Raw genomic sequence first — 24,028 nt, forward strand, 5'->3', positions numbered from 1 at the left:
TCAAAAGTTATCAACACTGGGGTATTTTTAGTTCCACCTTCCTTGGCCTTAAACCGCTTCACATCTGTTGCTTTTCCCCCTCTTATATTTTCCTTAATTTCCACCTCTGATATGTCAGCACACACTCCATAAATGACTCCTTTTAACTCATTTTTCTTTTCAGGAATGATCACCTCCACCTTTTTCCCTGATATTTTCCCAATTTTCTTAGCTCTCCCAATTTGATCCATATTTCTACATAACAGAAGCATTGCTCCACTAGGCAAGATCCGAGCATCCAATCGTTCCCCTACACTTCTTAGAGACTCAGCAACTTTAAGAGGATTCATAGCTCTAAAACCCTCCTCCCACCTGATCCTTCAGTTTGAAAATGACCCGTAATTCCTCTTCGGCCCTCACCATTTTCACCACCCTATTTCCCTCCTTCTCCTGAGAGCGACCACGTTTCCCTCTCTCCACTTTCTTCCAACCCTGCCTATCTCCTCCGTTTTCCTCCGAATCAACAGCCATACACCTACCCAGACTACCAGCACCACACAAGCTAATAATAGTAATAATAATATAAAGAAAGAGAGAAAGAGAGAAAAAAAATAATAATAATAATAATCACTCAATCAATCAATCAATCTCAGTCACACCAGCCAGGAAGAAGTAGCGCAAAGCACCGAATACCGGACCTGTACAGGCCGTCGGCCGGCACCCCGCAACCAGCTTCTCCCTTTTACTTTTACTCAAAAACTGAACGATATCAGTCTGTCATATAAACAACTTGACAACTCCGCCAAGGGACTCACAGTCCCCGAGAATGTTCGCTCAAAACCAAAACCGTCCGACGCAACTCAACCACCGCTACCATCCAACTCGTGGTAGGACTCGAGCGTCGTCATCATTTTTATTTATTTATTTATTTATTTTTTTTAGCATGTTCGGTGGTTATTTTGCACTGTATTGCACCATTATACTTTTAAACGTGTGTGGTTTTTTTTGTTTTTTTTTTAAATTGCCCCTTTGCCCATAAAGAAATCATAAAAACCAGTTCAATCATAAAATACACACTGCAATTTTATATGAAACATAGCTCTATAATATCTAAGATATGCACTCACTTGCCAGTTCATTTGGTACACCAGAGACAGTGAATGCATTGTGATATAACAGTCCTACACTAAATTTTGACAAAAACACCTTCGGAAACATGGCCATTCAACTGTATGATCATTTTGGAGGATGCAAAATGTGGTGTTGTGAATCAAACACAAAAGTGTTTCTTTTAAGTTGCCCAGCCCACAATACAGTTCAACATTACTACAAACTGGCAGGTGAATGAATGTATAAATGGAGGCAATTATGCAATTTAAGAAAAGATAAGAAACCCCTTCATCTATTCCACTGTGGAGAAAACTGCAGCGTTGCCGCAGCAAGCACAAAGATAGTAGCACATACGAAACAAAGAAATACAAAAAATAGAAAAAAATAAAATAACACAATATAAATCATATGTATGCTGGTAAAATAGAGGAATTCACCATATTGCACATCAAAGACTAAAGGGTATGTAAACATACAATATGTTATTGCGCATGGTCAGCTTGCATTATTATATGACATTGAGGGTCCATCTTAATGATGATTTTATAAATAAGAGTTAAAATCTGGTTGGTCAGGTCTTTATTACTTCAGTCTATACTGAGCTCAGGTGTGGCATTTTACTCAATAAATGTGTGTCTAGCAAATGTAAGTAGGCCTACTAGTAAAGGAACTGATATAACCATGGAAATACAGATCAATTTCACTTTATTTATTGGTGGATGGTAGTTTTACGTTTCGACATATTTAATTTTTGATTTTCAATTAGGTGTCATATTTTTATCGATTAGAAATCCTTTTGTCCTTAGTAAATAGTAGAAACAATATTACGTCCCGGAGAAGAGAAAGGCGGTGCGCGCGCTGACAATGTGGGCGCGGGCATACAGAGAGAATTCGGCGCGCGAAAGCTGTAGCAGGAAGTGAGAGTAGCAGAAGGGAAACGGCGGCCAGTTTGGGGATTTGAATCTATCAAACTACTTCCATAATCTTCAAACATCTACATCAATATGGCAGACCCAAAGGTGAGGATACGCATTCTAGGCCATCTGATGTGTTATGTTTGCTTTGAAATCGGAATTGCGTGACAAACCTTTGGATTTTGTGTGTCATAATTCGTCAAAGTTTGAAAAGGAAGCTGCCACCCAGAAATGCCGACAATGATGCCTGGTTGGAAAAGCTAATTGGCGTATTTTTAAGGCTATAGAATGTAACGAAAGCTTATGTGCTTTTTGGCAGACAGTGGGAATGCTCTGTGTGTCCCTCTGTGAGATCTTACACCGTTACAGCTTCCATGTAGAGTTAACGGTGATAAGCGCAGAACTCTAAAGTGTGCAGGCAGTCAGCACGTTAACGTTAGCCTCACACTCTGGTAGTTAGCATAGGCAGGCGACGGACAGCGATTTAACTAAATAGTTGTAGTTGTTAATCATTTAAACGGGGTGTTTGTCGGTAACCGGCCGGCTAAAGACAACGAGGTTAGCAAGGTGTCTTGCCTTTGTCTGCCAAGCACAACAGTTGCTAACATTAGCCAACTAATGTTAGCAATAAATAGCAGGGCTCTGGAGACTGTTACTCCGTATTAACGAGTAGTTGGCAGCAACCGTGTAATACCCAATGAAGTGCTAGTTGGCCTAAAGTCATGTCACTTAAGTTCCTGAAGAAATTACGGTGGTATTAGTTAGCGACAGTATTAAAAGCCCAGCGGCTAGCACGCGACTAGCCTGCTGCTGAGAGGCCTCTTAAACTAGCTAGGTAACTTCACAATGAGTTGTCTTAGAGAAATAAAGTTAAACAACTGTGTGCTGACAGCGCTCAAGTATAATATAAATAGCTAAAATAGCAAACTTGAAATATATCATTGTAATTTATTCCAGCCACTGGCCTAATTATCAAATCAATTATGTCGGTTACCTATAACGGGAGTAGTAGAAGTTACCGCTATTAGCATGTGTATCATTGCTAACTTGCTATGCCGCTAACTAGCAAACCTGAACTGAAATGCTAGAAGAAAAAGCGTCCCGCGTATGTTCAGTTTCGTATTGGTAGGGCTCACCTTGTAGCTGATATCTGTGTTCACCGTTATTTACATAACTCGTTTAGGTATGCTGTTGCCATATGATTAACAATGAACATTGTTAACATTTTACACACGTGAGAACATGTCAACTCAAATGTCATTAAAGATGCTGGCCTCAGCGGCAGTGACTTACAAAAGACCATGCCAGTTTCCCATACAAAAGCGTTACTTAACCAATGAGCTCTTAAATCCCTCTATTGAAGCATTCACAGTCCGTTGGCAAGTTTTCAGAAGTCACTCCGTTCCAGTGAATTTAAAGAATCGAGACTTTATACCACATGCACACAGTTATATTTAACTTGCTCTAAAGATTTGACACATGTTTATTTTATTTTATTTGGATTGGTGTTAACTCTTTTACTGCTTTTTCTTTCAGGATCAGGAGGACCACGACACTGCTGCAGATGCTGCAGAGGACACCAATCATGATCCCCACTTTGAGCCAATCGTGTCTCTTCCTGAGCAGGATGTGAAAACATTAGAAGAGGATGAGGAGGAGCTCTTTAAAATGTAAGTGGCCTTAATGCTCATCTTTGTTCACATGGGTGTTATTTGTCCCACAAGTGTAGGGATCAGATTTACTGGCCAGCATGTGATTGTGGGCTGAGCCACTACGTTTGGTGTTTATTTACTATTAGTGATGTCCTTTTAATAAAGCGTATCATTGTTTTCACAGGCGGGCTAAACTGTATCGTTTTGCCTCTGAGAACGATCCACCAGAGTGGAAGGAGAGAGGAACTGGTGACGTCAAGCTGCTGAAACACAAAGAGAAGGGCACAATCCGCCTCCTGATGAGGAGAGACAGAACCTTGAAGATCTGTGCCAACCATAACAGTGAGTCACATTGAAAATTAGGATTTCCTCGCTATTTTATATCATTGTCAAGTGGAACCAAACTACTATTAACAACTCACTATACTAAAACAAATAAAACATGTGAAGTGTAGTATCATGCTGTTTTTTTGTGCCAATATAATTTGGCTACAAAATCTTGTTTGCATTCTGGTGTACTGCAGACAATAAGCCAAATTGGCTACTTTCTGCAAAGTCTTAAAATCAGTGGTTTTAGTGATGGACATTGCACTGGGGTTGTGGGTGCTGCAGCTTCTCATCAGGGTTCTCACTAATCTTAAGATATTTTAGACCTCCCAAACTATGACAGTTGTATTCATTCTTAGTGTAGTAAATATGGATGGGCTTTTGGTCAAGGTAACAAGAATGACGTCCTATGTTTAGGCATTTATTTGTCTTTTAGATTATAGAATTGTCAAAAACGTCTAATACTCGTCCAACTACTAGATATAAACATCTCCATTATATACTTAGCCTTCATGTGCTAACCTTGTTCTCCCACATTTGAAATATAGTCGTACCTACGATGGAGCTGAAGCCCAACGCTGGCAGTGACAGAGCATGGGTGTGGAATACACTAGCAGATTATGCAGATGAATGCCCTAAAGCTGAACTCCTGGCAATACGCTTTTTAAATGCAGAAAGTAAGTACTTCGTTTTTAATCCAGTATTACACTTTAAGTTGGTTAAACCTGTTTAATTTGAATTATGTGCTCTTTTCACAGATGCTCAGAAGTTCAAGGTGAAGTTTGATGAGTGCAAGGAGGAGGTCAGAAAACAGGGAACAGGTACCTAAGCGTTTTTTCTTATAAAATCTGTGAAGTTTAATGAGCGCAAGTCAAATGACGTGTTTCTCAATCAATGCATCTGCGTCCGTTCACAAGAAGTTGAAAATTAACTTAAACTATAGTTTTAGTGATGTGTGAATTCAGACTATAAGTGAGGTTTCATCTATTGGAATATTTCAGGAGTATGCAGACACACTCTGTTCTTTGCTGCAAACTCCAGCCTTGGACTTTTTCTGTCTGCTACATGAACATGCAGAATGTAACACTTTACTGGCTTTCTAAAAACCCAGTGTCGGTATGTTCTGCTACATCATCACTCGGATTTCACAGGTTCATAGTGTTTTCTGATATGTCTGCATTATCTAAGAAGTGGAGTATTAAGACATGGCAAAGACATTTGGTCCAAAGGCAAGCTGAAGGCATGTAGCTGAGTTGAAACTTTGATAGCATCTTAGGTGACGCTGTGTTTCACTGTTTCGCCACAGGCAACACTGATAGCGCAAACAAGGTGGCAGCGAAACTGGAGGAGCTATCTGTAAAAGACAAGGCATCAGAGGAAAAGAAGGAAGAGGACAAAAATGAGACTGAGAAGAAGGAAGACGAGAAAAAGGAGGTGAAAGCCGAGGAGAATTGAGAACCATGAACTTGCTTTGCTGATCTTCAATTTATCAGTTTTCCTCTTTTTCTACAATAGACTGTAAAATGAACTGAATTTGGACACTTGCATATTAGTTTTTTTTTTTTTTATCTGTTTTGCCTCAAGATCACAAGTCCTTGATGCCACTGGGGGAAAAATTGAATGAATATGAAAAAAAGAAGCCCTTCCCTGTCACCCTTTTCCCTTGCACCATGGAATGCAATGCTTTCCATCCTTGTCATCTACAGTTCAGTGTTACTTTTAGTGAACTGTGAAACAAGGCTTGTGATAGCGATGATTCCCACATTGGGTTTTTTTTTTTTATTATTATTTTGTTATTCTGAAGCAGAGTTTGTTTGTAGGGAAAGAGGATAATGTAGCCTGCTTGTTGGCAGCACAGGGTCAGGGACCAGGCATTATGGAGGTGCATTATATGTATAAAATCCCTTCTTACCCTGTCCACTGTCCATGCTTCTGCTGTTAAAGATAACAAGCAATGTAAAGACTTCTCAGTGGATGCCTTGTAGAAATCATTTTGGATCCTTATTTGATCAGCTCTTTTGGGAACTGACTAGAAGAGGAATCCAGACAGTTGAGGGCCATCAGATGAGTGCTGCAGACCGCAGTGTCCACTGATAGCTGACTGCTAGGAGACTAGATGCACTTAGCTATGTTTTTTTCCCATTTTGTTTTAAATAACTAAAACCATTAAGTCCAAAGTAAACGGTTCATCAGTTTGGTGCAGCTATGCTCTGACTAAAGTTCCTCACCGAGAAATCCAGTTTGTTTCCTTTAGATTATAACATTCCCTGACTTAAAAGCATGTAGAGTATATGTAACAAGAGTGTGCCCTTTCTGATCTGTGTGCTCACCACCTTCTCCTTTTCTTTACATCAAGTTCTTACCTTGCATCCAAGTGCCAGTGCATCGGTATGGATGAAATGTTGCTTTTCATTTGCACTCATGATTTGAAATGTTTCCTCCACCCTCAAATAAAAGCTGTCAGAGACCACATGTTTGCATTCATATAAAATCACTGGTTAGAACATTATTTTACTGTTGAGCAGCTGTGGCATAAAAGAACGATTATAGTGCATGGATGTGGTGCAGGTCTTCATCACCTGATTAGCAAGAATCACTTCACTCAAAGAGGTGGAAACTTTATTTACGCTGCTCAGGTCATTGGGAAATATTTCCTCTTCACAAAAATAGGAACGCATGTACAGTTATAGTATATTCTATATTTTAATACATATTGAACTTTGTATTTGAGTTTCAGAAATCAGCTCATGGCTGATAGAGTCATTGCTGACTGTCAGGAATGGCCCCTGACCTGCAGTGATGTCCATCCCAGAAATAGAACATTGGACTAATGGCAGTCATCTTAAAGAGGAATGACATCGAGAGCATTTTGATATGTGGTCAAACGGGGCTCTGAGAGGCATGACGGATGGGAGGGGTTTCAAGACACTCAGCAGCTTTCGGTTTATTCTGGTATTATGAGATGTTCAAGTTTGCTTTTTCACTGATAGTCCTCCCCATCAGATTTACCAGAAAACTAGCCCTGTATACCACAGTCTTAAAACTGACAATATTTTCAACATTTCAGAAATACATGACTTAAACAGATCGCTTTGTGTTACTTTCCTCATGGTAAGGTAAGGTAAGGCAGCTGGGTGAGACCTCAAAAGGGAGACCATGCCCGCCAGAAAGTTATCGCTTCAAGTCTCAGTAACGTCAAACCTTGGTAGAAAGCAAGAATCTACCACAGCTACCGGCCTTTAGGCTGTGACTTGGAGAAAATAAACTATGAATGTATCAGAAACAGGAGGAAAAGAACCCTAAAAAGTAATGTCATTTTATGTCAAGCAAGATCACATCACTACTACTTTACTTGTTTTAAGTTTACCCAGTCTGGGTAGGTGTCACTTGCTGCTTAATATAAAACACCAATGTCATTGTCCCTTAATGTTTCAGCCATAGTTCATTGTGTGTGGAACAGCTTTTCTTCTCAAAAGGCAACGATGGTGTATTCTTAATGCAAGTGTAGCTTGACGTAATGCAACCAAATGTATCATTTACATTTATGTAACATCAAGGTTGTTAAGTCATTGTCTGCTTAGTATTATCAGTTATTTGTTGGTGGTTAAAAGGAGTTAATGTTAGACTTCTCTTTTCATTTAACAGCAAAAAATAAAGGTTTCATTTTGCTCTCCGAGTGGAGGGTAATACTGCAGCTGTACCAGACAGCAACTGCAAATTGAATAATTTGGCATTTTCACTGTTTGCTGTCTTGTTTAAGCTAAAGGTTGCGTAGCCAGTATCTGGGACTGAAATCTCAAGACAGCTTCTATGCAAGAGCCCAATCCTTGCTTTGTTTGCAGCACATATTGATAGTTCAACATGGACTGTTCACCAGTCAAGGATTATGACTAATATTTCATTTCCTCAACACATATCTATTAATTACATTTCATTTTTTGTACATTGCATGGTAGAACAAGTTATATCCACTTGTGGGTTTACCTATTATTATTCATGATGATTATTTTCTGAATTCATAATTTATGAACAATACACTCCACTCAAAACATCCATTCCAGGCTTAAGTAATAAAAAAAATATCAAACATAGCTTTTGAAAGGTCAGGTATATAAAAAGGAAACAAAAATAAAGAGATGGCTGACAGGATATCTTTTTGTTACTACTTGAGACAGTGACTTGTTTCTTTACAACCTTTCATTTGTATGATTATAGCACAGGAATAACTTTTAGAGATGGTTGTTTAGGTTGTGCGGGGCTGGACTTGGTGAGAAACATCTGGATGAGGTATTCTTGTCCTTCAGAACGTATCGCTTGTGTCATGGGTCATGTTAAAATTGTCTAACTCAGGAAGTGGATGTCAGCGAGGATGTACTGCACCTTTGTGAAGGGAATAAAGGGCACTAAGCCATATTCAAGCCCTAAAAGTCTGCACTGACTGAGACAAAGGAGGAGACATTCACTGTGTATGAATTCATGTCAACTAGCATCCCTACTGGTTGCATTAAATCCTGAGAAAAATCTTTTTGACAAAGATAAAGTTTTCTGATCATTAGAAGCAAGCCTTTCTCAATGAATTTGGAATGCAACCACCAGACATAATAAGATGACTATCCCCTCAAAATCCCCCAGTTTCTCATCTCCCTTGTGTTATGTTTTCTGCACATCAGTTCACCACCACATACGTCGGTGGTGACACGAACAGTACAAGTTATTGTGAAGCACCTTGACTGCTTGAGGTCAACTGACTCAGAAGAGAGTCTTCTTGCAGAAGTCCATTGTGAGGATGCCGGTGTTTAATCCATCTTTTTGTTCAGCCCCCAGTATGTTCTGGAGCAGAGTCTGGTGTGTGTGTGTTTGTGTGTGAGACGTTTGGAGCAACACTTCATAACCACAGCAGAGACAACAGTAACAACATTGACAGTCTAACTGGACGGTCCACTCTTACGACCAAAATGATGAGCCACAAAAAATCTTAACGACAGAACACACATACATTACAGCCTGTGTTGTTATCAGCGGACAACCCACCCCTCCGGTACAAACACACACAGGCATGTGGCTGGACGGACCCACACCCAGTCCAGTGTGCCCGTGGCTGGCCGTTATTTAACAGAGATTAGAGAATCTCGTTTATGTATCAGGGTGGTGTTGTCGATGGAGGTCAGTGTGGAGTCCCTGCTCACACTGATATCTCATACGTGGTGCCTCCTACTCCCGTCACCTTTTTGACGTTATTGTGGCGACTGGGGCTGAGGTTGGCACCTTGGGCACTCGGGTGACAGTCCATCTGCCCATTAACTTTCATGGCCTCTCTGAGTGGAAAGAGAAGAACAGAGAAAACGATTCAACGCAGAGCTGAAGGGATTCGACACAAAATCATAACAAGTGTGGAACCATACACGTCGAGATGACAAAATCGTAACAGGTACGATGACGAACGCTTGAGTGTGTACTTGTTAGTGGAGCGAAAGGCTTGGAGATGTTAGACGAGTGGGTGAAAAGCATGCAAAAGAAAAAGAAATGAAGAGTAACAGTTTTATTCATCTGGTATTTGTGAGATACAAAAAAAATTATATTTTTCTAGAAAGGCCAACATACAAATCAGAACAGACCATGTACAGATTCACACCAGACAGAACTTATGAATAAATGGACAGAATAGTTTGACAAATACCATACACCATATACAAATGCTACATGTTGCCTCAGTTAGGAGTAGTACATTAGTGGCTGTGAATAGTCCAGCAGAGGGAGCAGAGTTCCCAATGGGAATACATTCAATGCCCACCAGTCCCCCACTGGCTCAGAACAATGCATGCAGTCCCCCAGGGGTAACGTTAGGATTCATACCTTGGGCCCCCCAGACGAGGTGAGTCTGTCCTCTCAAGAGCACTGATGTAAGAGTGTTTCTGGTGGGAATAAGAGGGGGAACGGGGCATAGCAGGAGAGTGGGGCTGGTGGCCCGGGGAGCGATAGAGGCCCTCGAGGCCTGTGGCCCTGCTCTGGCTGCTGTTGGTGCTACTATGATCTGTGTGCAGTGAGGTGGAGGACGTCCTGGGGGCCCGGCCCAGCGTGGAGCCGGCGTGGCGCAGCACAGGCGTTCTTTGACCATAACTCACCAGACCGACACCCATCAGGTTGTCTCTAGAGCCTCCATATGCCGGAGGTGTTGGGCCCCTAGAGCCAGGGCCTCGAGGCCCATCTGGGTAGCAAGCATTGGGGGGTAGGCCGTAGCCCCCATCAAACACGCCAGAGTCCTGAGCATAGATATGGGTTTGGGAACGCCCATGCAGCATCTGTCGCTTCTCCCTCTCCTCCATCTCCTTCCGCTCCTGGATAGAGGCCATGATGCTCTGGGAGAGGTTGTCGTAGCGCACAGGGGATGGGTCCCTGTCCCTTGGATGAGGGGACTGCCTGCCCACCCCTCTTTGGACCATCACTGGACTGTAGGCAGGGGGGACCTGTTGTCTCTGAATTTCAGGCTCCCGGATGTGGCACATTTTGGTGGGCAGGTAGGGCGAATGGAACCCCACGGAGGGCATACCACGGTGGGCCATGCACTCGCTGGCAGTGGCTGGGGAGATGCTGGGGTTGAGCAGGCTGTCATAGGACAGACTGCCATTACGGTTAGAGAGAGTGGTTGGAGCAAAGACACTCTTGTAAGGGGTGGAAGTGACCGTCTGGGGTGGCAGGACGGGGAGCTGGCCCTTCTCAGGCCGACGGTGACCCTGCTTCAGGCTGAGGGATCGGGAGTTGATGGGGTCAGAGTCCAGCTGAAGAGGAGAGGACTGGAAAGTGCGGTGGAGGGGAGCATTGGTGTATTCAGGCAGGTCCAGGTTTGGCTCAGATCGGTAGTCATGACCACGAACACCTTCTTCCATGATGGCCGAAGTCTTCCGTTCATCTGGCATGATTATCTGAAAAGCAAACAACAGAATAACATTAAATTAAAAGAGTCCTTTTGCTTTTACACCAAACAATAAACCCCAGCTAGCCAGGTGGAGTTACACTTCATAATACGACAACAATGATACTACTTTAAGAATGTATGCTGAGAAGAAATCATGACTCACCTTCTCTCCAGCAGCGTGGTAGTGGACTTTAGGCATGGTGCCAAAGGATGGCCTGAATTTGTACATGGCTGGAGTGGATGGGTGGGTCTTACCAGAAAGAGAACTCTCTACAACACACATAATAAACACATAAAAAAAGGTTAACACACTGGAGATACAGGATATGACCCATGATAAAAGATAAGGATCAATATAATGAAATTATAACAGACTGAAAGTCACTTCTGGGAGGACAGGACCTCAACAGAATTCTATTATCTATAGTGCAGTCTGAATTTTGGAAACCTACGCAGTCACAATTCCTACAGAATAAAATGAGTCAACGACACTGCATCAATGCAATGCAACACAAATGAGTCCTACAACCGGCTGTCTATCATTAACAAACTACATTTTCGTTGAGCACATCAAAAAATTAAATAGAAACTAAATCATTAAAGCAAGTTGCTTACTTCTACAAATGACACCAAATTGCTTTGGAAAGGGGAGGAAAACCATTTAGACCCACTGTGGTACTATGAAGTACCACCAGGCAGCAGTAGTGCTCCATGGAAGAGCAGAAAGTGTTCCCTCCCTGACATAATGCACCACGACAGCGGAGATCCTCAGGAGGAGACCTGCTGTTCACGTTATATTCTACTGACACTTCATTCTATTGAATGCAACAGTATAAAGACTACACTACCACTGGCTAACACCCGTAGCTGTAAAACCACCACCACACTATAGGTTCCTAATTTGAGCATTTATGCAGATGGTTTTCAAAGGTGGTCATTTTTTAGGTAGGATTCTGTTTCTGGACGATATTCCTCTACCGTCCCTCCATTTGGTAGAGTTTCATTTCAGCATACCACCAGAAAGAAAAACAATGATTCATGCTGATGATTCACTCTGAAATTGTACCACAAATCTGGTGTCGTGAGCAGGGCTTGCCTCCCCCTAGTCAATGCTTGAATCTCTGGCCAGGCATAAGAACGCTATTGACTTAATCACTAAACTGGACATTCATCAGGCTAAACTAGCACCAAGTCACCCTGGTGATCTACAGAGGGCCGCTTGATGGGATTCTGACAGGGAACAGAAATGGGATTGGTGGTGACTGACAGGAGAGCGAGGGAAAGGCAGTGTTTCTGTGCTTCTTACCTTCACTGGAGGTCAGCTGGCTTTTCATATGGTTGTACCTGTCAGCTTTGGGCGGCAGTGGCGGCTGGGTTTCCTTCTCGTCCAGGCAGTCGAGGCTGCTTTTGGACTACAAGGGGGAGAGTGGAGAGTTAAAAACACCAGGAACAGCTGAGGAAACTGCACATGTAATGATGCGTTACGGGGTGTTATGGATGCACCACAACTCTGACAGCTGTAGTGTGGCAAAGCAACACTTGGCAGCTCCTCTACATTTGCTTAAATCTTTTTTAGAGGCTAATTGATGTCACAGTTGGATTAACTGTCTCACTCAATAGAGTATTATTACCATAGTAAAATGCTATTCAGTACATTTAACTGTGCACTTCTGTAACACTGTTGCTTTAGTCTGAGATTCAGGTGTGTAATTCAGAAAGCTGTTAATGTAGCAACCAGCTGCTAACCAGAGATGAGAAATAGGCCACAGAGGGCTGGTAAAACAGCTTCTTTTAAATCCCACACTGACAGATACTTCATTTTCCATTTTAAAACATTTTTTGAATCTTAGGACGTAATCAACGCTCAGGTTGAGTTCCACAATCTGTGGGGTGACCTGATCATGACGTAGGTGATCACATGGTCAACGGAAAGCTAGCTCTGTTTTTAATAAATGAATGTTAACACTAAATCAGGCGAGCTTCGCTGAATGCAAATGTATAATTGGAAGAAGAAAGCTGCTTCTGTTTGGGGTTGTTGGCTTTAATACTGAGTGCATCACTGTCACAATGCCTCCTTGTTGCTGCGATTTCACTAATATGCAACTGGTCAAGTGTCCAGTTTGTCACCGACAGACCTGGTGAGCTGCTAAACCACAATTGTTTCTAAGGTTCTATGGCTGACTGAAAGGTGAGACCATCAGTTTTAAACAAATATAAAACCATTGTACATAACTTTTTATAGTATTTTTGGAGCGCTTTGCTTTTAAATTCACCCATAGCGTCCCTTTGTGGTCAAAACTGTCAAATTAATTTTCTCTTTCAGAATTGCTTGCCTTTGAAGTCTGGTGTCTAATTATATCCTGTTATAGTGATGTGGAAATTCTCCAGTATATCTGGCTACTGTATCCTCTAGAGTATAAGGCTGCCTTAATATGAGAAACTCGGAGGAGGACATGCAGTGTTACAATTGTAAAAAAACAAAAAAACAAAAAAAAAGCAAGAGAAAATGGTGAAACAGAAAAAGGGACTGTGTGGGTGATAGAATAACAGAGAACAGTTACATAGTAATTGTGAGCCACTCACCTTGGAGCTGATTATGGTGCCGTGGATACCGTTGTCACTGACCTTGATGGTGATTTGCCTGTCTGAGAGGTCGGGTCTGATGAACGGGGGCTGAATTTTGAAGTGAGGCTTTTTCCTGGGGTCCCACATGTACCTGCATGGTATTATCAGGTTCTTTACTGTCACGTCACACAAATTCTATATACATTCAAATGCACTGGTTTTTATTGTCCACTATCAAACCATTATGACATCTCAACAATATACACTTATACATTGTTGCATTAGCAATATTTGGCTTGTTAGGTTTATGTTTAATTGTCAGCAAGGAAACTTATGGAATAAATTCTATGATATATTTTCTGAGCAGTCTTAATATATTGCCACTAATCAGCTCTACATTGAAAACGAGTTATTTCCTTGTGGTTGTACCGTCTTGCCTGTCCAGACCCATGTTAGGGCCTAAAACATGTTATGTACGTATGAACAGTCTGAAAGCATACGACTTCTGTTACTAAATGAAGAACTTCTGAACAGATTGTAAAACATTCTTCTCGGTCAGGTTCAACATTATCTGAGTCAGTGGTTCAGTAAACTAAAAACCTTCCATCAGGGACTTAACAGCAGATGTTAGTAACACAGCATTTCACCCCCACCTGTTGTTGTCTCTGTGCGGTCACACTGTTGATTTTTATGGAATGGGACTTGTCCCAGTGGGATGTGAAAGTGGAATTGTGGGTTTTAGTGATGCTCGGTGTGTTTGCGTGTTTAAAAAGCTCTGCGCTGTTTCCCATTAACTGTTGTTCTGTAGAGTGAGTCAATTCTCTCGGCCATCTGCCTTCTCCCAGGGTTGCTGGCTGCTCTCAGGCAGAGCTAGATACACACCTCTGCAGCCACCTCAGAGCGTGTGCATACACCCATGGTAGGTTGTGTTACTACTGCAGTGATTATCTGGCGCTGGGTTATTTGTATGACATAGATGTAACGGCCCTTGGTGGGCAACAATCCTACAGTGCATACATATGTATAAGCATCTACATATATATATATATATGTATATACACGCGCACACGCACACACACACTGAATATTAAAAGAAGAAGATGCAGAATGATGAGACCTTTCCTTTAACGGACTTACTACACATACACATGGAGAACAGTCAAAGCATCTTACCTTGGTGCTAGGGGACTACATAAGACGTACTCCACGTTGCCACAGCAACCCTTGGTGAAAGGATTTACTCCTCCACGAAACTTGCCCGTCACCTGAGGAACACAATGGCTTGTTTAGAGTCAGCTGAATGCACAAGGCCACAGCGTACACACACACGCACACATTTACAGTATACAGTGCATGAATACAGGAAGCTTCATATAATAAGTGTGTATGAGAATATATGTGCTGTTAATTAGCATTTGTATTATCCCCTTTACTGTGTATGTGTATGCTGTCTGTCCTAACAGTGTGTTCTTCTTACTGCAGCCGGTGTGACAGTAAATTTGTGAATCACGGCCATGCGGCTCTGTTCAGTTTCATTGGATAAATAATTAATTGATGAATAAATATTTGATATGTGTGTGTGATTCAATACAAAGCTCACTGCCGCGCTGTTTCCTCACCTGTTCATTGGTAGTTCGACCTCGAGCCACGAGCACCATATGAAAACCTGTGAGTCCCATGACTGGAATAAAGAAAAGCCCCGCTATGCACATCACCACCAGACTGCGCACAAAAGGTCAAGGGCGAACGTAACAATATGAGCTCAGGATCACACGCAGGCGTGCACTGTGAGACTGCTAACTTTACAAGTAAAGTCGCATTCATATGATGCACTTAAGAGGCAAGATTTCCACTAGTGAAAGGATACGTGACGGTGGTGTGCAGCGCTCCCAGCCTGTCTTTGTGGTGGAGGACAAAGATGAGGCCAAAAGAGAAAACCCCCACCATGTGAACGCTCAGCGACAGCAAGAAGAGGAAGAAGTAGCGGTAGTTCCTCCGTCCAATGCAGTTGTTCACCCAGGGACAGTGATGGTCAAAGTCCTGAGGAGGGACGAAGTGAGGGAGTTATTTGGAAATAATAAGAAGAAAAGAAAATGAAACAGTTCAAGTGTCTTGATGTTTCAACAAAGATTAAATCCATCAACTCCAGTAAATGTCCAATCTTCCCTGCCAAGAGGGACAGCATGTGAACTATGGCCATGAGTCCTCATTAAATCATCCATTCAACTGATTTGATAATCAAACAGAAAAAAAAGCAGACATATGCTGTTAGTAGATGGATATTAATGTCAGGATTCTGTGCATGTGTTTACACCTTTGCACATGTATTAACTGGTGTCAAAGCAGTGTGAGGTATTGAAAGCTAATACCGATAACAGTATTTTACGGTTAAAGCTGCCAAAGGCTTATATTTATGCCTGTAATGATGATCTTTAATGATGACAGTTTTCTTGCCAAAAAACACGGATAATAAATTATTTATGTAAACACTGAGCGTTTGTCTCGGATTTAATCCTTGGCATGATGTATAAACCTCTGAATATGTGCTACGTGCAAACAAACACCATTGCAGCAACTGATGCTAACTGGACGACGTTACATTTTTCAAAAAATACCAATGCTCACTTAAATCTTCAGTCTAAACTTAATCCATATGTATGCTGAACTAACACAGTCCTTCTGTCTGAACGTGTGTTTTTGTGGTCACACACACACACCTCCACACAGTTGTCACAGACGCTGCAGTGAGAGCAGCGAGGCGGCCTGTAGAAGTGACAGGTGGCGCACCACTTCATCCGGACCTGAATGCCCTTGATCTCCACGTTCTTGTAGAGCGGTGCACGGAAATCATCGTCTTTGTCCTCGTCCTCGTCGGCTGTGGAAAACAGGCACGGAACAGATGCACAAGCTTGAATGTGAGACAAAAAAATATATATATCTGGTACACACACGAGCACAAGCACAGGCACAGATTTGGAAGAAAGGATGGATGGATGTGATTTATGATTCCGTTCGACTGGGACAACGGGGGAGCACCTCAAATGAGGCTCACCCCCCACTGTTAGCTGGATTCAGAGAGAGCAAACACGCTGTGAGAAATGAACAGTTTTGGAGAAGTCTCTATTTTCTTTTAACATTTAGGCTGATTAAAGAAAATTGTAACTCATGTATAACAGAAGCTGCTCAGTTTTATTCCTTGCAATAATGTTCTTAGATTAGAAGGCACACTGACTGGTTTATTCATCTGACTTGAAGTGTTAAGTGAACCAACACCATCCCACCTATAATAAGTACAAGAGTACAAGTGGCATTTCTTCTGTCCTTGGTGTGACTCTGCAGTCAGTCAAACTGTTTGCGTGCAGCTTTGCACTTTTCCTGCGACTAAAACCCTTCCGCTCTGGAGCTACAGCGGAAAATAAAAAGTCTCTCAGCTGATCAAAGGCCACATTCAGCCGATCTGCACGAGCCTGAGAGAATAATTTCACAGCGCAGTAATAACTGCAGGGAAACCCAGGTTAGCTCAGCACATGCAGAGAAAGAAAGAGATTGAAAAGAGAAAACAAGAGAGGAACAAAGGTAGAGCTCAGAAACAGTTTCATAGTGGGAGGCGACGCTCTGTGATTGTGGCTCTAGAGTCGATTCAAATAGATTTTAAAGGTAAACCGCCTGCCAAACCAGCAGACATAAACTGCAGCCTCCATCTCCACAAACAGCTTCTTTTCAACAAATGCTTGATGCAAGGAGTGTTCAGCAGACACAGCAGCGGTCCGTTTCATACAATATACATTTGGACAGCAAAAGTAACACTTCAGTTTCACGAAACACTTCCATTTCTAGCCACAATTTACCAACAGCTGGTCTCTCTATCAAACTTATTTTACATTTAATCCCGAAGGTGCCATTTCTCGCCTTGGCTGAGTGATTGCTCATGTGAAGGTCAGGTGGAGCATCGTCGGCTCACGGGTTGTTAACGGTCAATTTTCTTTATGCGTCACTTTGTTTTCCACAAAGCTTCAGGACGTGCGTCCGCGTGCACAAGCGTTGATCACATGAGTATCACTCTTCATGAAAGGGTAAACTGCTGACTTACAGTACGTGAAGCAGGCAAATCACACCACGTTTCATTATTTTGTTCAAACCATTGACCTTTGAATGATCAAACCAGCACTTCACTCACTTATGTCTTTACATGTACATGAGTAATAGTCAGTGTAGCCATAGTTTTTGGTAACATGCCGCTGTTGTTGAGAACAATACGATGATTATAACTGCCATATTATATTTCTTCTTTTATCATAATTAAATGGTTTGTAGTAGTATCGAATGTTTCTATTATTTTGGCAACTCCATTTTAGTCAGTGGGCTAGCCTAAATAACAGAAACACTTGTTTAACTTTAATTCAGCATGATCATACAGTTGAATTCCCACCTTTCTTACACTATTTCAACATAAACAAAGATGGATTTGGTACAACAATGTGATACTAGAATGCATTATTTCCACTAGTCTACCTAATGTTGTGGCCATTGAGTGTATACTGCAGTCCACAGCAAGACTATGCAACTTGTAAAAGAAGAAGAAAACAGATGAAAAGAAATAGACAATAGCTACAGAGAAAATGCAACCTTGACCAATACATGCAGCCCAGGGCTCTTTCTGCTACAGCCTTGGCAATAAGCTAACAGCATGTAAATACTCCTCCATAAAGGACTTTACTGAGGGAATTTGATGTGCACACAGTAGGCTAGAGCTGTGCTATGGTTGCAGAACATCACTGTGCAATTGTGTAATGTGTGTATTTGTGGTATCTGTGTGTTTACCCATCAAGCAGATACCCAGCTACCTTAGCACTTCTTTCAATTCCTGTTTCCATCCCCGTGACCAATGAATGAACCAATGAATGACGGGAAAAAAGGTTTGGATTCTAAAAGCTTTACTTTAGCAGAGCTGTTTTACGAGAACCGAATGATGAGAGTGAGAACCATAGCAGTGAAGTTGTACAATCAAAATAATGAGCTGAAGTGCTTCTGTATCAGACAAAGACATTTTAAATAATCATCAATGTCAAAGCAGTTTTAATTAAAGCTTCTCTGTGTGTTCTTCACAACCTTGGCTTACAATTTAATGAAAAAATAGTCTGATCAACCAAACAAATAAAAGTCACACTGCCGGTAGCATGTTGTTTGGCATCCTGCATGTCTTTTAACCACCAGAGTTATTTTTTCTCACTGATGGGAGTTCTACGAACTGCATGGCACTTTCAAAAACTCCACTAAACTGCAAAAATTGCTTAACTTTCTAATATTTTTACTCATAAGTATGCGGCCATCTGTCCATTACCCCAATTTGTAGTTTCCTCAGAAAAGAAAATGACTAGAAATCACTGTGGTATCACTGACTTGAAAGGAAAAATCTTTTAGCTACACTTGACTTTTCTTATTTTTACAATGTGGATTAGAGATTTAACTTGGCATTTAATGGCCACATCAGTTACTCCTCTTTATTTTTTAAATGATAATTTTCCTGGTGGGTCTAATCCCTCTGAAATATCATGAGCTTAGAAAACTCCCTACCTCTCAATAGTCTATAGCAGAGCAGCAGCACCTCTGGGGAGGCAGGTTCCCTAATGATTATTACCTCTTTATGAGCTGAAAAGCTCTTTCTAAGACAGGTGCTTATCATTTTGAAGCACATTTCAGACATCCTCAGGGATAGGTTCGATCATCATTAGCCTCGTTAACCCAGATAGGGCTGAGGACAGAGAGTCTGCCTGCATTTGGAGCACAAGTCAGCGCAGATGGTTTGACGGGCTCAACAGCTGAGAGACACTTAATACACCTTGCAATACGAGGGCTTGTATAACTTCTGCCAGTGTCCTCCATGTGGAGCTTGTGGACTTTAACAGGCTGTAAGAGGCAGATAATGGGGTCGTGAAACACTGTAGGGTGTTACTCTGAGAAATGTGGTGCTGTCACAAGGTGTACCTTCTGCATGGGCGGAACAGGTCGAACGCATTATTCCTATTTGTGTGCACACACATTGTGACAGATACTAATATTTTTTGAGATAGCATTAATACTGGTTTCTCCAGTCACACAGCATTTATACCAAAACTCATGTGCACACTCAGGGACATGCAAACAAACCTCTGGGGTAAACACCAGGGTCCATGAAGGTTGCCATGCTGAAGTTGGCCAAGACGAAGAGGAAGACCAGGCCATTGTAGAGAGGCACAGCGGGAGAGATTACCTTTGTCAACCAAGGGCACCTAGAAACACAAATGAAGAAACAGAAATTAGGAATCTTGTTGTCTATCAAATGACACTTAGTGATAGATGTTTAAACACCATCATATTTGTAATATAACTGCTTTTCTTATTAGTTTTATTCTAAATTGGCACATTAATCATAATTGGAAACAGTCCTTCATGTATGCTACCTATTTTTGCATGATGTTCAAAAACAGATATAGCGTGTGCGTGTCTGTGTATCATCTATTTCCAGCCCATCCAGGCAAACTAAATTAAGCCGAAAGGATGCTGCTACAGCAGTAGAAGTAGGATACTGTAAAGTTATTTTCTGCATCAGCCAGTTTTTGGCCAAAGCCCACCTTGTGGCACCAGCAGCTGACATTCTTAGAGAACCAACTGTTTGAAAGCTTCAATGGGAAAATGTATTCATGTAAAAGCTAGTGGAACACAAGACTCATTGAGGGTGAGAAAGAAAGTGTGACTCTGGCAGTTACTAATAAATGTTCAATCAGCAGAATTGAATCTGTGTCACACCTGTCTATTACCCTCCCTTGGTGATATTTACACTCGGATCTGCCAGCCAATCAATCCATATTTGCCTCTCACTGAATGTCAGCTTGACATAGTAAAACAATAGAGGAGAACTTATTCTTTTTGCCATTTGAATCTAACCCTGTGTGGACGGCATAAGCCACTTATCCAAATAATAACATGCTGATGTTATGCAGGCATAATGAACAGAATCATAACCATATTCATTTAGCATATTAGCAAGCTAACAGTTTCTAATTAGGACTACACACTGAGAGAACTGAGTCATTCGTTTTGCCATTTAGTTTGAAGCAATGAAGGTACTGGATGAAAAGAAAGGGATCACAAATGGGTTTATCCAATAGTTACTGAGACATTTATAACTCAAAACCAAACATTTTAACCCAATGGTGATGAGGAAAAGTTGGGAGATCCCCAAAGGGATTCTTCTTCTGGGCAGATTAACTCTCTGTAGAAAACCGGACTAAACTGTTGGACCAGCCAACTTGTGAAACAACAAGCTGACGTTTTCATGTCTCAACAAACCAGGCTGAGCTTTTACATCAGGTCTGAGAGGCTCTTCTTGTATATAAAGCCTCATTCTGAACTGTGACTCAACCTACCTCTAGGGAATCTGCAATTACAATAAATCCATCTGATCCAATCCAGTCTATCTGCTGTGCTTGTAAATATAACACACCCACTCAATGGGAACTTGTCAGGTTGGTCACTGAGGTTATCAATGGGGAACCTCCTTTAAATTCCACCAACATTTTGCGTCAGTGCTGACCTTCTCTATTGCCTGCAAGTCATAATTCAGTCGGGGCTGTGGAATATTCAACTGTGGAGGCACCTGAATCACACCCACAGCCCTGCTACATCACCTGGACTCAAATGTCAAGACACTGTGAACGTCCTGGGGTGCTATCATTCAAGCCAACTGTTGCCAACTCTCGCTAGAGACACAACACCGTCAGAATAAAGATGTGTTATGGTTGGGTGTACTGCAGAGATTCTGCAGGTCAGAGACTCAGGGAGAATGTATGAATTAGTAACTCACAGTAGACGGAGGAGGGTTTCTCAAATGCAGACTCTTACAAAGTGTTTCTGTCTATCTTGACAATAATGACTAATACACTCACGCCCGCTTGCACACAAAATAGATACGCACACTTAAATGTCCACACATGCCTCTTGGCCTTATTCTGACGTCAAAAAGTCAATTTCCTGCTACTCATGCCTCCAATTTATCTTCAATCCATATCTCCTCTCCCCCTCCATAAGTCCTCTTTTGCTTTGTTGAATTATTCAGAGCTGTGGCTGCAGAAAGCTACTAACAGAGAACAGAGAGGGGCTAACGTTTACGAGGTGTCCTTTCACACAACCAGTCAGCACCGGACCAACTGGCGTTCCGACTGAAAAATGTAGCACATGCTGTAATTCATATTATAAACTTAATAGCAGCGGAGCCACCGTTTCTGTATCAACTTCCCTGCAGTCTGTGGTGCCCAGCCCTGACTGAGTGGCACCCACTAAAGACTCAGGCTTTTAAACTGGTCCCGAAAATATATATAGTGCAATTTAAAGAAGACTCATGTGGGATAGGATGGCACTAGCATTTGTTGAGGACTATTTTCAGTGGTGGACTAATGTACATTTGGTGTTCTATGGAGTACTTATGGTACAAGGGACTTGTTAGTCAAACATCATAGCATTATTGCTACACTCAAGGCTATTTTAAAACACTATGGTGGAATTAAAAGGTGTGTGTTCACATTTTCCTACCCAGCTGGGGCTTCATCATTTGTTTCATCAGTCACAGACAGTCAAACAAATATGAACAAATTGAGGAACACAAATATTGATGGAGCCCTGCTTTGTGTGCACAATGTTCGGTTTAGGCACAGATTTATGTATAGGTACTGGTTGTGAAAATAATCGCATACTTAAGTCAGTCAAACATATTGGCTAGAGATGAAGAAACATTTCAGTCTCACTGATTACAACATTTGTCATCTCTGTTTTTGTGTAGTTTATTTGCTGTACACAGCATCAGTGTCTTATTTTATAGTAAATTAACTTTTAGAAAGAAAAAACATCAAAGTATCAGTAACATCAGTGACGCTTACTCAGCAGACTGCACAGCATGAACACTGCGCTGTGTCATCGCAGTCCTGGCGACAAGTAGACAAGGTACAAATGCTCAGAAAATTGATCAAGGAAAACCAAAAGCATACACCTCTGCCGTCTCACAAAATCCCAATTTCCCCGCCTGTCAAAGGATCATGTATATTCTCCAACAGTGTGATGAAGCAGAGCCTGATAGAAGAGGAAAATCAGAGTGCAACTGACAGCAACCATTTAAGGAGTTGACAGCGTGGTAGGGACTGAGAGAATGTCTAATTACGGACACAGATATTGGTTAGTTGTGTAGGAGTAACAAATAAACCACAGAGTGCTCATCAACACTGTTCACAAGCCACTTTTAGTGCTTGTGTAACCATGATACTTTAACTGGAGCAGCCAAAGTAGTCAAAGAGTTTGGATCAAGTTTATCAAGCCGAGGGGGCGTTTGCTGCCAAAAGTGCAGTAATGTAATGAGTTTGGTTTTTGTCCTGGCTTAAAGTCATGAGGCTGGCCAAAATGAAGAAATAGAAAGTCCTGGATTCTTTGTGATAATTAAAAAGCCTGCAAATAGGATCTGGCAAGCTAACCAAGTGGGCACCCTCCAGCCAATCAGCATTTAAAATGCCAGCTTGCAGGCCCCTGAACACATCAAAGACTGTGTCACGACAGGGGCGTAAAGGCAACATTGGTGCCAAGGGACAAAAAAGTGAAAATGTTTCGTATCCTTACTGAGCAGAGGAAGAGGTAAAAACAAGGGCTTAAAAGGGAATAATAATCTACAGTTGGCGCCTCAGGCTGGCAGAGCAACACCCTGCCTCCTTATTCACCTCAGTCTGTTAAGGACAGACCTTCCACTCAGCAGCTTTCACTTTGTCTCCTATACATTCGCATTGTTAAAATGTAAATGAGTTTAGTCTTTTCACAGCTTCCAATATTTAAATATGGAACAGATCCTCTCTTACATCCTCCTCTTTAGGATGGTAAGCTCCACTTAAAATGTGACATGTGATATCGGGGTCATAAGTTAATTAAAACATACTAAAATTAAAGCATGGCTTATATGAATTATTTTCTAAACCATAAGTGATTACTAGAAGGGAAATATCATTTAAAGTACAGTATAGTGTCTAAAGTACTGTTGAGATTGTCTATCACATAGCACTGTCTATCTGTAATTTTCTAATATAACAGTGTAATATCCAGTATTTTGCATTTACATTATCTGATAATACTGAAAATGTGTATTTTTTTTAAAGTTGCAACAGTTGTTTTCTATTTCCTCCCTCCAAGGCACCCCCATTAAATTTGTGGATAACAATGATGCTGTAAACTATGTCAACCCCTGAGAGATATATCATATAATAATAATTTAATACTTACAGGCAGAAACATACACACTCAACTTGTTAGCTCAGGGATTAAATGATGGGATCTTAGGCTAACTGTTAGTGTTCTCTGTCATCCCAGCAGCAGGGATGTGTCTGGTTGGGTATTAAGATTAGAGAAAACACCCCAGCTTTCTCTTGATGATAACCCAAAATAAATAAATAAATAAAAATAAAAAATCCTGGACACAAAGTACTGTCCTAAAAACTCTACTGACTGGCAGCCACCCTAGGAACACAGGCTTGAGTCTATTGATTAAACAAAATCCGGAT

At 41.5% G+C, this 24,028-nt stretch overlaps 2 protein-coding genes across 3 annotated transcripts in view; one reads left to right on the plus strand and one right to left on the minus strand.

Annotated features, from left to right (window-relative positions):
• Positions 1 to 1,957: 1,957 nt before the first annotated feature.
• ranbp1 (RAN binding protein 1) lies at positions 1,958 to 6,454 on the plus strand. Its single transcript, XM_084550859.1, has 6 exons — positions 1,958 to 2,108; positions 3,540 to 3,673; positions 3,840 to 3,997; positions 4,531 to 4,659; positions 4,741 to 4,803; positions 5,289 to 6,454. Exons 1-6 carry the CDS (start codon positions 2,094 to 2,096, stop codon positions 5,435 to 5,437), a joined length of 648 nt encoding a protein of 215 aa, XP_084406985.1. The 5' UTR covers positions 1,958 to 2,093; the 3' UTR covers positions 5,438 to 6,454.
• A 90-nt stretch (positions 6,455 to 6,544) lies between these two features.
• The window catches only part of zdhhc8b (zDHHC palmitoyltransferase 8b), a 60,887-nt gene continuing 43,403 nt past the window's right edge, over positions 6,545 to 24,028 (minus strand). The window contains exons 2-11 of one of the 2 annotated variants that reach the window (XM_084550858.1): positions 19,608 to 19,729; positions 16,178 to 16,335; positions 15,328 to 15,500; positions 15,080 to 15,182; positions 14,634 to 14,725; positions 13,521 to 13,611; positions 12,202 to 12,307; positions 11,059 to 11,165; positions 9,836 to 10,902; positions 6,545 to 9,297 (exon numbers count right to left, since the gene is read on the minus strand). In XM_084550858.1, the coding sequence (XP_084406984.1) occupies positions 9,165 to 9,297; positions 9,836 to 10,902; positions 11,059 to 11,165; positions 12,202 to 12,307; positions 13,521 to 13,611; positions 14,634 to 14,725; positions 15,080 to 15,182; positions 15,328 to 15,500; positions 16,178 to 16,335; positions 19,608 to 19,729 (2,152 nt within the window). In that variant the 3' untranslated portion in view covers positions 6,545 to 9,164. Of the gene's footprint in view, positions 9,298 to 9,835; positions 10,903 to 11,058; positions 11,166 to 12,201; positions 12,308 to 13,478; positions 13,612 to 14,633; positions 14,726 to 15,079; positions 15,183 to 15,327; positions 15,501 to 16,177; positions 16,336 to 19,607; positions 19,730 to 24,028 lie in introns of both variants that reach the window. The other variant, XM_084550857.1, reaches the window with a different exon arrangement.

The sequence above is a fragment of the Chelon labrosus genome (assembly GCF_963514085.1).
Source record: "Chelon labrosus genome assembly, chromosome: 9".
Classification (NCBI taxonomy): domain Eukaryota; kingdom Metazoa; phylum Chordata; class Actinopteri; order Mugiliformes; family Mugilidae; genus Chelon; species Chelon labrosus.